Source organism: Telopea speciosissima, chromosome 3 (assembly GCF_018873765.1).
Source record: "Telopea speciosissima isolate NSW1024214 ecotype Mountain lineage chromosome 3, Tspe_v1, whole genome shotgun sequence".
Lineage (NCBI taxonomy): Eukaryota > Viridiplantae > Streptophyta > Magnoliopsida > Proteales > Proteaceae > Telopea > Telopea speciosissima.
The window spans coordinates 39653007-39667546 of NC_057918.1; the positions used below are offsets into that span (position 1 = coordinate 39653007).

The 14540-nt window shown below is 39.4% G+C and overlaps 1 protein-coding gene and 1 long non-coding RNA gene across 3 annotated transcripts in view; both read right to left on the minus strand.

Moving 5' to 3' along the window:
* The window catches only part of LOC122656519, a 19161-nt gene extending 14086 nt beyond the window's left edge, over positions 1 to 5075 (minus strand). Inside the window, exon 1 of the long non-coding RNA XR_006332114.1 lies at positions 4903 to 5075. This is a non-coding gene — a long non-coding RNA (uncharacterized LOC122656519). The remainder of the gene's footprint in view (positions 1 to 4902) is intronic.
* LOC122656517 (pentatricopeptide repeat-containing protein At4g02750-like) lies at positions 1138 to 14102 on the minus strand. Of its 2 annotated transcripts, none has more exons than XM_043851077.1 (4): positions 14030 to 14102; positions 2631 to 4438; positions 2031 to 2198; positions 1138 to 1401 (listed from the first exon to the last, which is right to left on the minus strand). In XM_043851077.1, exon 2 carries the CDS (start codon positions 4252 to 4254, stop codon positions 2713 to 2715), a length of 1542 nt encoding a protein of 513 aa, XP_043707012.1. In that variant the 5' UTR covers positions 4255 to 4438; positions 14030 to 14102; the 3' UTR covers positions 1138 to 1401; positions 2031 to 2198; positions 2631 to 2712. The 2 variants fall into 2 exon arrangements, with proteins under 2 accessions (XP_043707012.1, XP_043707013.1); XM_043851078.1 differs by having other exon boundaries at positions 2031 to 2194; positions 2621 to 4438.
* Between the last annotated feature and the right edge of the window lie 438 nt (positions 14103 to 14540).

Sequence of the window (14540 nt, forward strand, 5' to 3'; positions counted from 1 at the left end):
AAGAGAAAAAAAAAAAATTTCTTCACTGCTTAGTGGCAAAACTTTCTCAAATTTTAGACAAGTTCTTAGTTATCCATAAGAAAATTTTCTCATAATCAGTAAAAAGTTCAGACGAAATATATTGGCAACTCACATGGATAAGTTTCCAATGAATTTTTTAAGTAAATTTAATCTAGCTAAAGCTTATATAACTGAAGGGAGAGGGTTTGTGCATGCCACCAACTTTCAGTAAGCTAGTGGCATACACCGGGCACAGGAGTGGACACAGGAGGGCAAGGGGGTCTTTTCCAAAGGGGGACGAGAGAGTATGACACATGTTGATGTAAAGCTGGATCACGAAAGACCTAGTCCCATGCAGGATCTTCTTAAATAAAGTTTAATGTTGATTTGATCTTCAAAATACTAGGTAACAATTGAAGAACTTGTAGTAGATCACACAATGAAATTGATTGAAATGGAATCAAAGAAACTAGAAAATAGAAAAGAAGGGTAGGATTGGATCGAGTAATCCCACTCTCCCCCAGGTCTCTCACCCACGGCCTCTCACCAATGGCATCTCACCATACTCTCTCACAGAGCAAAGCACAAGGCTATGTATTTTTTTCCCCCTTCTCAATCTCATTAATCAAATTCATGTACAATGTTGGCCTCCATTACAAACTTGTATAGAAAACTCAAAAAATAGACTTAGATACTTAAAAGAAAAGACCTAACTCAATCCTTAACGAATAAGGTATCTTAAATTGACTAGAAAAATAAAATAATAAAGAAAACAAACTCAAAATAAGATTTTAACTAAACTAATGAAGTAGATCCCGTTTTCCCAAACTAATGAAGTAGATCCCGTTTTCCCATTGAGTCAAAGTTCAATTATTTTAGGCTCATTAAAGTGATCAATTATAAAGTAAATACATAGAATCAAAGTCCCAATACATACATAACCCATCTAAAGGCTTATTTCCACTAAAATAAGCCCTCTAGGAGACTTATCTGCATCACCAGCCTTTTCCCATAACAGAAATAACCATTCAGTATGGTTCAAATCTTAACTGTTTGACTATACTATGAAGAGAACTGGTTGGCCCTTGCTTCTCTCAGTTGACATTCCAAAGAAATTAAACCGTGCTGCATTAAAAGATTTTATATATGTCAGAACTAAAATATAAAGAATTCTCCTAACAAAGAAATATAGCTATTATTACCCTATTAGAACACAAGCAAAAATAAGAATTATCACCCAACAAAGTGGTAACAATGTACATGACAACTTGTCACAAGAACGTAGCCCAAGCATGAAAAGTTCTGAAACTTGACCTTCTAAGCAGCAGACTTGTTGGCACTGAAAGTCACAAGGTATTCTCTAGTAGACTAGTTCGGTCTACAACATAGAAGCAAGAGTCCCTGCACATTGACAGAAATCTTAAAATACAAAGATGAGAACTCTGACATACAAGATAGTAAAATGACCTAACATGGTCATTCATCACCAATTACATGAAAAAGGGTCATCCCAACCCCAAATTGAGTTCTTTTCAGGACACAACCATCCCCACCTTTAAAAGGGAAAAAAAAAATAGATGACTCTGCTCCGATTGCAAGTCCACTTTAGATCATGGTATTGATCAAATTCTTTGAAACTCAAGTTATTACTTGGCCCAACTGAATGGTTTCAGAAGCGGGAACAAGAAGATTGGTAGTTACATGGAAAGTACTGAAATATGGGTCACATTAAAATTTGATAAAATCTGATTTGCAGAAATTCCTTCTGGCCTCAAACAATTATCTGAACCAACTGATTGAGTTGTGATCTAAGAATTGTATGGAATCTAAACTCTAAAACCAAAAAACTAAACAGATAATAATTTATAGTTGTTGAGAGGTTCTACATACAGCAACAAATTTGTCCCACAATCTCAGCATAAATTAAAATATTTACAAATTGACATGCAAACCAACATCATTTGGAAACTGCATCTATATATGAAATAGTAATAGGGCGGGGGAGGGCAGTGTAAAGAAATAACTCTTACCAACTGGAAACTGGTGTGGAGAAGTCTGCCAATTGATCGATAGCCGAACCTGGGTCATATGCCCTTTGGATTGTTTGCAGTGCTCCAACTAAATGTACAGGTTCATTGTAGCATACAGATATTAGCCACCTACTTTCAATTATCAGCACATCCTCAATTTAGACCCATAACTGGGAAACCCAGTGCTATTGCATTCTGTTGATCATATGCTTGAAAAAAAATAAAAGGCCAGGGGAGGGGGGAGGGTTGAATAGATCAGCAAGGATGATAAATTTGATCAAAGTGGCAGAACTACGGAGGCTAAAAAAATACTCCCAAGTTATTAAAACTGAATCTGACTAAAAACCTAAACTAGATTCGGAGCCATAAACATATATAGGTGTACCAACTACCAATCCCCCAGGACCACAATTTTCCTCGGATGTTCATTTTCTAAAAGATAATATGAACTGTCTGCTGAATCATATGAAGCTGATGGCTGAATATTGATGCATCATATATACAGATTTTTAATAGTGTAGCTATATTAACATCACATTCAGCCACATATTACATTAATTACAAGAACATCATGATTTTAAAATAACAACCTGCTTTTGGCAAATGGCCTTGATACTGATGGCATATGTCCATGTCTATATCTTCCTGAACTGATAAGGAAAAGATTCTATGATTTCACATACTAGCCTCGCAATTCTCTAGGCAAATCTATCCTTGAACACTCGGCAATATCGTAATATAACAAATAAAGGGTCATGTAAATGCCATCTGATTCAAGATGAGTTTCATCCCTTGTAGTGAACAGTTGTAACCTCCCCCGTATGTCAATCCAACTATAACTGAACTCCTTTCTTGCTTGTCTTTCCCTCATTAATCTCCGTATTTCCAAAACCCTGGTCCAATTCCTGGCTGAAGCATACATCTCCATAAGCATCAAATGCGCACTTGAATTATAAGGTTCAAGCTTCAAAATCTTATCAACCACATACACACCCAATTTCAGATACCCCCAAACCCTACACCCATTCAGCAATATCTTCCAAAAGATAGTTGTTGGTTGAAATGGCATTTTCATAATTATCTGAAATGCTTCTTTCAGCAACCCAGCACGTGCAAAGACATCAACCATGCATGCATAGTGCTCCAGTTTTGGGGAGATTCCATAATCCGACTTCATATTATTAAAATACTTGCTTGCATCTTCCACCAATCCACAATGGCTGCAACCTTGAAGAACACCCAAGAAGCTGACACCGTCAGGCAGGAACCCAGCCTTTTGCATCTGATGGAAAATTATGGTTGCTTCCAAGCCATACCCATGCTGCCCATAGCCCATGATCATAGAATTCCAGGTGACAAGGTCAAGTTGGGGCATATCTGCAAAAATACGCTTTGCATAATGAACATTACCTGATTTTATGAACATAGAGATGGCCGAGTTTCTGATGTGTGTGTTATTCTCAAATCCTCTTTTAAGAAGTTGGGAATAAAGTTGTTGGCCAAAGAAAAAAGCTGCCAAATCTGCCGAAGCAGTCAAAGCACTAGTAAGTGAATGTGAAGTCGGTTGAATCCCTATTGACACCATTTCTTTAAAGAGCATCAAAGTTTCAGCAGACAACCCATTTTGCTGAAAACCTGATATAACAGAAGACCAGGAGATCGAACTAGGGTTAGGCATTTGCTTGAATAATTTCCATGCATCTTCAATTTGTGAATCCAAACAAAGCCCAGATATTATAGTGGTCCAGCTGAAGTCATCTTTATCAGGCATAATTAAAAATAACTTCAAAGCAGTGTGCATCTTTCTCTCTTGGGTGTAAGCCATTATCATGGTGTTCCATGAAACAGCGTTCCTCTCATTCATGCTATCAAAAATCGCCCTTGCATCACCAGTCCTGTGGTTCTTGATGTAACCCCTGATCATCACATTCGAACAAATAGAGTCTCTATGGCACATTTGATCAAAAAATTTTCTTGCATACTCTACTTCCCCTTTGAGCATGAAATCCGATAATCTTTTGGTCAATGCTACCAGCTCTCTGTCTTTTGTATGGTTATTAAATAGTGCATCCATACCATGATGATTTTGGACATCAACCACAGGTTCTACATTTCCTTTATGAAATGATTTACAAGTAGAACATATGACTAGTATTGCATTTACTCTGCGTACAGCAAGAACCATATTCTTGTATTCAAAGGGCTCATCATTGAAGAGCAGCATGAGCCATCAACCATATAGAAATTCTAATTAAGGCTATGTACTACACATACATCCATAAACTTCCTTCAGTAAGCTAACTGGAAATGAACCCAAAACAATATTCTTGCAGTGGAGAGCATCAATTATTTCAACCATAGCCTGATAAAAACATGGTAATATGGTTTGGTCTTCAAAAAACACGGCCCTGCAACATTTTTGGAAGGGCATTGTATGTATGATAAGTCAACAATACTAGGGAAAGAGGGGAAATGATAAGCCAATAAAAATGGATATTGTAGTTTAATTCAAGCATTCTAAAAATAACTCCTCGCTAGTGGCCAATATCAAACCATCTTCAAAAATGTTGAACTTAAATGTGACTAGTTAGCCAATCTCCAAGATTGTTTTCCCCTAAATTGCACTCTCCTCTCCCCCCACCCAACCCCCCCCCCCCCCCTCAAAGAAAAAAAAGTAGCCATAAATTAACACATCTTACAAACAATATGTAGAATTGAAATGATTAAGCTAAGTGCAAACAAGAAGAATGAAGGAACCACTGACAAATGATGCTGTCTGAATTGGAGATGTTAAAACTTAAAAGGGATGAGCAAAAGGGCTTAAGATGACCTGTGTTGAATTGTTGAGAAAAGATACAAGTAACTGATGGACATACATAACCAAAATGGGGTTGTTTTATAAGGATTAAGCCTAGGGTTGGGTTCTATACATGTTGGGTCTTTGGTCCATTGTGTTTTTAATGTAATAGGCCACTTTAATGGACCTAAAATATGGGTAGTAAGACTGCATACGGGATTTCCTTTATTAGTTAGTTTCTTTTACGTGTCTTTCGGTTTAGCCCAATTGAACTGGTTCTATGTGGTTAAATTTAATATTTTTAGTTGCCAAGTTTATTTGTTTGAGGGTAAAGAGGCTGGGCACGCTACTGTGCACAGCACTGTGTCTGCCTCTTTCCTCACCCCCATGGAAAAGTCCCCCCTGCGTCTCCCATCCCAGCCCCCTCCCATTGGTTGAGGCGCTAGCATGGTTCAAGATCTCGGCGAGATCTCGCTGAAATCTCGGTTTCGTAGTAACTCGAGACGAGATGCCTTCGCTGAAATCTCAGTTTCGACCTTATTAAAGCTTATAAAATGCCATAACTCGACGAGATCTCGCCTCTCTCTCCCTTGTCTCGTCTCTGTGAAGAGGAAACTCCATCTTTGGGTGATTTTTTCATTTCTTTTGGCAAATTACACCTCCAACACCTAATCAAAGCTTGATTCACTGAAGATTGAAGCTGCTAATCTCCTCCAAGCTGCATCTGAAGAACCTAAGGTAACTATTCATCTCAAAAACTATATTTTTCATAGAAACATGAACTAACCTTGTTTGTGTGGAATAGCCTAGGGTAGACCTCACACACTCCGTAGACTACCAACTTAGGGTCCGTAGTCAAAGTACCATTTTGGGTTTGAATTTATAAAACTAATGGTTCCAGTGTGTTTAGAAGGCCTAAAATAGGGGGACTGTCAAGTTTCAGCCCCTATCTTGGCCAAACAACCACCGAAACCAAGCATTGAGTTAAAAAAAAAAAAAAAAAATACATCATCTCGGTGAGATCTCACCGAGATCTCGGTTTCGTGGGCTGGTGAAACCAGTACTGAAACTGAGATCTAAAACCTTGGGAGCTAGCTCAGGAAAGCTAGTGGAGTGCCCAACCTCCACCCTTTGTTTTGTTAACTAATAAGTTGGTGGAGTCCATATCAGCAAGGCTGACTGTGTTATGTACTACATAGGGTCGGTTGGGGATCTCCCATTCCAACTCTTTTTAATTGTCAATAAAAGCGACTCATAAGCATACTAGAAACCCACTATTTTAAGAATTAAACTTGCTGCTGTCTTCACAATTGAAGAAATCCCTTATGTTTGATCAAGGAACCCCTTGTGTATGATCAAGTTTTAGATTGGTGTTTGACCCAATCAAATGACCTTGTGGTGTGAAGCCCAGGTGTTTAATTTCTGTTTGTTCTTGCTCTTCTATCATTCTTCCATCTTCTTTCCTTCCATTAAACAAGTACTGTTCTACTTTTTGTGAAATTTTTGCCATTAAATTGCTGGTCGATACCTTTAAACTATTCACTGTTAATTGCTGTTTGAAGGTGAATTACTTGTTTGATTCAAGTTCTGATTTCAGTATCTGATAATTGATAGTGTCTTCTATCAATTGCTGATTTCAATTTCAGAATCCAATGGCTATTTGCAGTAATCCTACTGCTACTAGGATTGCTTGATATCGATAGATTCATGGTAGTAATTTCAAATCTGTTCTCATATTCCTGAAACTGGATTTTTTCTCTATCCAAATCTGTAATCAATTTGTTATTCTGATCTTGGATTGGTTAAGTCCTATTTCAACTAGGATTCATATGCCACATTTTTTTTCCATGAATTCTAATCACAGACATCCAGAGCTCGATTACAGGATCAGTTGAACTCTCTTCGTCAAGGTAATATGTCAATGGCTGAATACATGGAGAGTCCTCTCTCTCTCTCTTGTACAGACATTAGAGAAAACGGCATTTAGGTGCTATCTCAGTTCAGACTGGGGTTAACGACTGATATCAACAAAGCAATCGGTTGTCAATGTTCGGGATTGTTTTGAGAAAGCTATCCATGCTGAAGAGTTGATAGCACCTTCTCGAAGAAGTTTTGGGTTTCAAGCTAGGGAGGAGAAAATTTTTCCAGCACCTAAACCCACCACTACAGCTCCAATACGTGTCATAGTTCCTACCCGTTTTGACAAAAAAGGTGATATTCCCAGGTTGACACTGAAATGGGGGTGAATCAAGGTCTCAAAAATTTCTCCAAATTTTCTCTCAACACACCCTTGGTGTTTACTGCACTGACGGCACTTCCCAACACAACCTTGTTGATCACCACACTGATGGCAATGACTCTAGCACAAGCACTGATTGGCTGGGGCAATTCCAATTTCACCAATCACACACAGTCGTGTGCACACTGTGGCTAGGTACACCAGGTAGTGCACACCCATCCTGCAAGCACACACGGCGCTCCAATATCCACAGTAAAAATATCACAAGATGTACATAGTTCGGCAATATGCTTACATCCACGAAGCAATGCCCTCACTAGGGTCAGCGTATACTCAACACTCTTTTGCAGCTACAACCCTGGTTTACACAGCTACAACTGTGAAGGTGCTACAACACCCAACTTTAGACAATCACAGCTGTCAAAGGAGTTACAACCCTTCTTTGTCCAGCACCCCCTGGACACCCCAACTACAATCAACAATGGACTTGTAAGTATGTCCCAAATACAAGCTCAATGCAATTACAAATCCCCCCAATTACATCACAAATATGACTTAGGTATTTTCCCAAACATCTAGCCTTCAATCAATAATAAAACAAACAGGGATTTGCTAAACATGGATTACCTCAACCTGTGTAATCCCACAACCGACTACTCTTTTGAAGCGTAGAAATCAATGTGTGCATGCTCCGATTTTCAAGGTAGCCATCTCCATCATCAATACCCTTTCACCGCCATGAAATAAGGTTTTGCCAACTTGGATTACCTCACCCTGTGTAATCCCACCACTGATCACTTCAATGAAGCCTAAAGATCACCTTGAATGTGCTCCAATCACCATAGTAGTCACCATACATCTCCCATTCAAATATTTAGCATTGCAGTCCTCTTCTCCTCACTTTTTCTTCTCTTTTTGTAGGTTTTCATGGTCTAGCTCGAATTATGAAGCTATTGCAAACAACTGGAGCTCCAAAGGACTTAAAATGAGCTCAGAAAGCTCAGTTGAAATTTGGCCATCAGATTGGCAAAGAGGGAAGGCTCAGATAGCCTCAAAAGGGCATCTTGTGACAGTTCAGAATGTCAAGGATTGGCGGCTTGATTATTGACCATCAAATTGGGCCTCCAAAACGCGGGCATGATACGGGCTGTTTGATCACGTTAGCAGATAAGCGGGATGCACAGGGATTGTCGAATCAAAATCTTGTCAGAGACACAAATACACATGCGTAACATCGATAAGGTTCAGACCACAGCTCAAATACTGGCCGTCGGATCGACCGACTAAAATATGGGTGAGACGTACACCGTCGGATTAACTTGATTCCGTCACTGTAAAGCGCGATCAATAGGAACGAGTAGCTTGGAATCTTGGCTGTGCTGCAGGTACGCTGCAATCCATTGAATAACGCGTTTAAAATGCAGGCGCGATCTCAAGCACGAGATCGGAATCTCCGGCATCAAATTCTTGCATGGTGGCTAAGGACATCTGGATCGGCATCTTCAATGGCAGATGAGATTTCGGCCATTCTCTCAACACAATCGTGTCAGGTGTTAATGTGACAAATGAGAGCCTCTAGATCGATATCTCTCCTGCGCGGTATAACATGACGCACCACGGCTTTGGTGCTCGACCAATCTCAAAGCGCACAGAGGAATCATCTTCGTCAGTGGCTTGCGCCTCAAGCGTGCATTATCTTCAACCGTCCAATAGAGATCCAAGTGACTTAAAACTACGGTTGCAGTCCAATTGGCACCTTGCCTTTAGGCATTGCAACTGTGTGCACGTGTGTACCGACATCTGATGTACTCGACCAATAAGAAGGCTTGAGCTCAACGCACCTTCATGCGCACATTAATTTAGGCATGAAGATCTGGATCTAATAAACGTGGCGGCTCACGAGCCGTTGGATTTGGGTTGACCAAGTCAGTTGTGACTACGGTGTATGCGTGAGCACTGTAACACCCGGCCTATCAGAGATGAAAAAATGGAATCTCCACGTTTTAAAAGAATTTTTAAATAAAAAACGAACCGAGGAGAGAGAAACTCCTCTATGACCATTTCTTTAGAATGTGAAAATACTTCCTGAGAGAATTTTAACCGAGAACACCTAAAATTGGTCCAAACTGTTCAGGTTTGCTTCTTTTTTGTGCGACGCTAGAAAAATTGTTATATCACCCTCATACGGTATCAGATCGACGTGATTCCAATTGTGTTGGAAAGAAGACTCAACGTACTACAACTTCTATACTCAATGCTTCTTCCCAATCTACCATTTGGCCTACTCAAATTGGATCCAAAGTCGACACATCAGCGTGAACCTTAGAAATCACCATTCAAAGTGCATGTATCCTTCACCCGATGCTCCTACATGCTGCCAATCATTGAACAACACTGTAATACACAGCCACATATACCATTATGCCCGGATACTTCAATATAACTACCAAATTGAAACACATGTCCAGTTCTCACCGCCACTGTCTTGCCTGCACTACCAAATCACTGTCTGACACTTCCAACACTGCCAAAACACCTGTACACACTGTCACATCAGCATTTGTGACTGCCACTGCTGCACTGCTACATCTAACAATGCACTGGACATCAGTGTATACTTGTGCACCTGCCCCATCACCAGTGTGCACTCCAGTACGCATCAGTACTCACATGTACAGACACCTAATTGTGCCATCTCACTGTGCACCTGCCATCCACCAATGACTCTTCCTCAGCAACACCAGGGATCACTGTGTGAGTCTATCGTTCAACAAACCGTGTTGACGACAATGACAACACCAATAGCCATAGTCCCAACAAAAGGGAAGGCACCTATTGCCAGCAACAACAAAGTACAGTGTGCTATCATTGTCAGGAGTTTGGACACTTTGTAAAAGCATGTCCACAACGTCAACAAGTGAATGTGGTTGCTGAAGTAGAAGAAGCTCATGAAGATAATGATCTTGATCTATTCCCATATCCACTTGAAGATAAAGGCTTTATCGGGTATGAAGATGAGGACGTAGATGCAAACGAAGAAGAGTCTTATGGCACTCATGTGGTTAGCCATATCTTGGTGGATGAAACCAAGGTCAGAAAATTCTATTACAGAGGTCTACGTTGAAAAGATCAAAATAAACAAGATTGAAACCATGGAAGATGAGGTAGTGGTCGAGAATACTCCACAAGAAGTCTTCAATATTCATGATGTTCATAGTTGTCAAGGCGACTCAAGGTGGTGGAAGAGTACCTAAGCGATTAGGCGACAAGGTGCCGCCGCCTAGGCAACCAAGGCATGTATGAGTGGGTTAAACCTAGATGCTGATGATCAGAGTTATATTGCACAATAGAATTACATTATCAAGGAATTACAAAATAGCATAATCACATAGTTACAAAATCAGTGAATCACATAATCACAGAGTTAAATACTCACAAAATCACAGAATTACAGTAATATAATCACATAATTGCATAACTTATACTTACAGATGCACAATTTAATTTGAATCACAGAATATAGCAGCAGTAGTGGCGGTAGCAGCCAGTGCCACCAGCCACCACTAGCAAAGCCAGCCACAAAAGAAGAAGGTAGAGAGAAAAAGAAGAATGAAAAAAAAGAAGACACGAAACAAAGAAGAGGAAGAAGAATCCCAAAGAATAAAAGCCTAAAAGGAAAAAAATCAGGGCAGAAAGAGGGTTTTTCTTTAGAACCAAAAATAAAATAAAAACAAAACAAAAAGAAGCCAGAAACAGGAGGAGAAGAAGAGGACGACGGAAGAAGTAGAAGGAGAAAAAAACAAGGAAGCCAGAAAAAGAACTTACCTGTTCGCGGCGAACAGCAGCAGCGTAAGCAACATGTGTGTCGGCATCGGAAGCGGCAGCAGAATCTGCAGTGGCAGCACTCCTTCGAGTACCTTTGTCTTCGAAGTTCGAACCCTTTTTTTTCTGTTTTCTTTAATGAAAAAAAAACATACTATTGAAAACGATCGCTGCTTGGTCATGTAGCCCTGCACCAGTGCAGGGACCAATGAGAGCGTGCACAGGGGCATCAATCCAGATGGAATTTTTGATTTTCAGGATGGGCTGGGTGGTAATTTCACATGCTCGTGTGTCCGGGCGGAGGAGCCACACGACCAAGCAGCGTTCTTTTTCCCATTATTGTGCCTCAAGTCTTCAATGAGAAGGTTAACAATGTTGAGGACTCTATGAATACGATATTCACAATTGATATTGATTCAAAGATCGAGCACATAGAGTTTGTTATGTCATTGTGATTCATTGAAGAGAAATCTCCACGCTTTGAAGACTCCATTCCTAACATCCACATGTAACCAGAATTCTATTTGGGAATGGTCAAAGTTGCAACTCACATGTTGTTTCCCCCTTGTCATTACAAAACTCGAGGTCGAGTTTTTTCAAGCTAGAGAGAGTTGATGCAGATACATAACCAAAATAGGTATGTTTATTAGGAATAAGCTTAGGGTGGGTTCTATACATGTTGGGCCTTTGGTCATTGGATTTCTAATTTAATAGGCCACTTAATGGGCCTAAAAATCTAAAATATAGGTAGTAAGATTGCATATAGGATTTCCTTTGACTTTTGGTTTAGTCCATTTGAACCGCTTCTGTGTGGTCAATTTAAGTTGCAAAGTTTATTAGTGTTATGGGCAAGAGAACGCTAACTATGCACCAGCATGGTAGCCAATGGAAGTACACACAGAGGCATTGGTTTGGATGTGATTTCAATTTCACTAGGGGCTGAACGGTCTTCTCATGCACAAAGGCATTGGTTTGTGTCTAGACGCAGGAACAACGCTAACCACGCAACTGGTTAGAGTTCTTTTTCCCTTGTTTTATAAACTAATAAGTTAGTGGAGTCCACATCAGCAAGGCTGATTGTGTTATGTACTAGATAGGGTCCGTTGGGGATCTCCCATTCCAACTTTAACTCTAAGTTTCAATTGTCAATAAAAGCAATTCATGGGCACACTAGAAACCCACGATTTTTAAGAATTAAACTTGTTGTCGTTGTTGTTGTTGTTGTTGCTGTTGTCTTCTCCATTGAAGAATTCCCTTGTGTTTGATCAAGGAACCCCTTGTGTGTGATCAAGGTTTAGATTGGTGTTTGATCCAATCAAACCACCTTACTGTGGGAAGCCCGGGTGTTTAATTTGCGTTTGTTCTTGCTCTTCCATCTTCTTTCCTTTCATAAAATAAGTAAGTACTGTTCTAATTTTTCTGAAATTTCTACCATTAAAGTGTTGGCCAATACCTTCAAATCACTCACTGTTAATTGCTGTTTGAAGGTGAATTACTTGGTTGATTTGAGTTCTGACTTTTCTTGTATCAATTGCTTATTTCATTTTCAGAATCCATGGCTATTTGCAGTAATCCTATTGTTAGTAGGATTGCTTGATCTCGAGATTCATGGTACTGATTTCAAATCTATTCTCATATTCCTACAATTGAATTTTATTTCTCTATCCGAATCTGTAATCAATTTCAGATTCTGATCTTGGATTGGTTAAGTCCTATTACAACTAAGATTTATACACTACACTTTTTTTGCATTAATTATGACTAGGCCAATTCAGCCATTAGAATTCATTAAATAAGAACTCAATCCAACTTTTGTCCAGATCAGACCTGCTGATCTGTCCCTGCTGTGAAATCCCTAGTCTACCCATTATTTGTTAAATCTGAGTTTCTGATGCATAATCGTTCTAGTACTGCTGCTATTCTGTTGGTTGATTATTACTTCATATAGTATTACTCGATTGTTTCTTAAATCTCTAGATTCTGATTTCTGATTTCTGTTTTGGTTTGTGAAGTTACCATTTTGCCACTATCCTAGATCAACTAGGATTACCTTCTATTTGCTGATCTAACAAGTAGATTGATCCCTGATTTTCAGTAGATGTTTTAGTACTGATTTGTTGAACTCGATCACAGTTTCGGCCTTGTTTGACCATCTGATTTTGTTTAATTTAATTTCTCTTAAATATGGATTTTATTCTCTGTGAAGAGATCTTGGTTTGGTTTGGTAATTTTTTTCCTTCTTCAAATTCAGTACTATATTAGTAACTTATGAGATAACAGCATGAGTTGTATGGAATGGAATGGAGTTGAATATTTATCGATTAACGGTTCTGATATGATTTTCCTGCAAAGACAAACAATGCCAAACATTTTTTAATTCATGAACCTGCTAACAAGAGAACATCCTTTTTGTATATACCAAGGTATATTGAACAGCCAAAAATTCAATTGCTCGTGTTGAAAAGGTTTCAATTAGTTAGGAGGTACTACAACGTCAACATTTGACATGCTCTGAGATGAAGCAAGGGAAACAGAGCCATTAAAATGACCATTCAATCCATTATGGGTTTCAAAAAACTCAGATCAAAAAAGGGCCAAAATATTAGGAAAATAAAATAACTTACCAAATTGGAGGATACAAAAAGCATTTTGATGGGTTTATATATATAAACAGTATAGCACAGGAAAGTTCAGACAGAATTCAGCCACAAGATCAATGATATGGTCAAAATTAAAGTTAGGGAAGAAAAAAGACAGCTGCAGATTTATTAAGCAACTTCCCAGTTCCCATTTGCACGTTCAATTCAAGAAGCTCAAAGAAGCAAAAGGGACAGTTCAGGGGTTTCAGAGGATTCAAGTATAATTGAAAAGTTCTGGAATCAAGCAAAACTGAAGCACCATCACTCATAGGTTTTGACTTTGGTTTGGTGGTTTTCGGTAAGACCCTAAAATCTATTGGGCTATGAAATGCCCAACTGCATGGAAACTGCTATCGCAAATCACAGGTTTACCCAATAAGCAAATTAAGTTCTTATATCGTATGATACTATGAGGGGGTTTCTACTCTGGAACAAGAGACTCCATCAACGAAAAACTCCACCCGAAGAATAAATTTTAGAGGGAGAGAAAGAAACCTGGCACTGGCAGTGGTGTTGAATCCAACCAAGAGCTTTGCCCACGTCCTTATCCTTCTTCTCTTTCCAGCGGACGTAGATCACATAACTGTCGTCAAGGACGAAACGAGGTAGACTGATCCATGGAAGGGTCTGCTTGATTGTGACTTCTGTTGTGAGTAGTTATGGGAAGATGGATTCAGTCGCTTCTGTTTCTGGTTTGGAAGGAAAAGACTAAAGAGGGTGTACCTGTCTACTGTAGTTACTAGTTAGACGCTTCCAATGAGGCAACTAGGACAGGGTTTCAAGAATTGGACCAGATTGGCCGATCTAGATCGGCTGGATCGGGATCAGCCAATCCAGTTTGTTCGATCTTTGTACAGAAACTAGGGTTACTGATGTTTTGGCCAATTCCTTTCTCACCTATCTAGATCGAAATTGGTCAGGACCGATCCCGATTCCTAGTTTTTAAACCCTAAATTGGGCGGTCTAGTGACTCTAGCCGATCCAGTTTGTCCGATCCTTGTATGGAAACTAAG

Bases quoted from the DNA above. Each gene is read 5' to 3' on its own strand.
- LOC122656517 (XM_043851077.1), bottom strand. From the start codon at position 4,254: ATGCTGCTCTTCAATGATGAGCCCTTTGAATACAAGAATATGGTTCTT.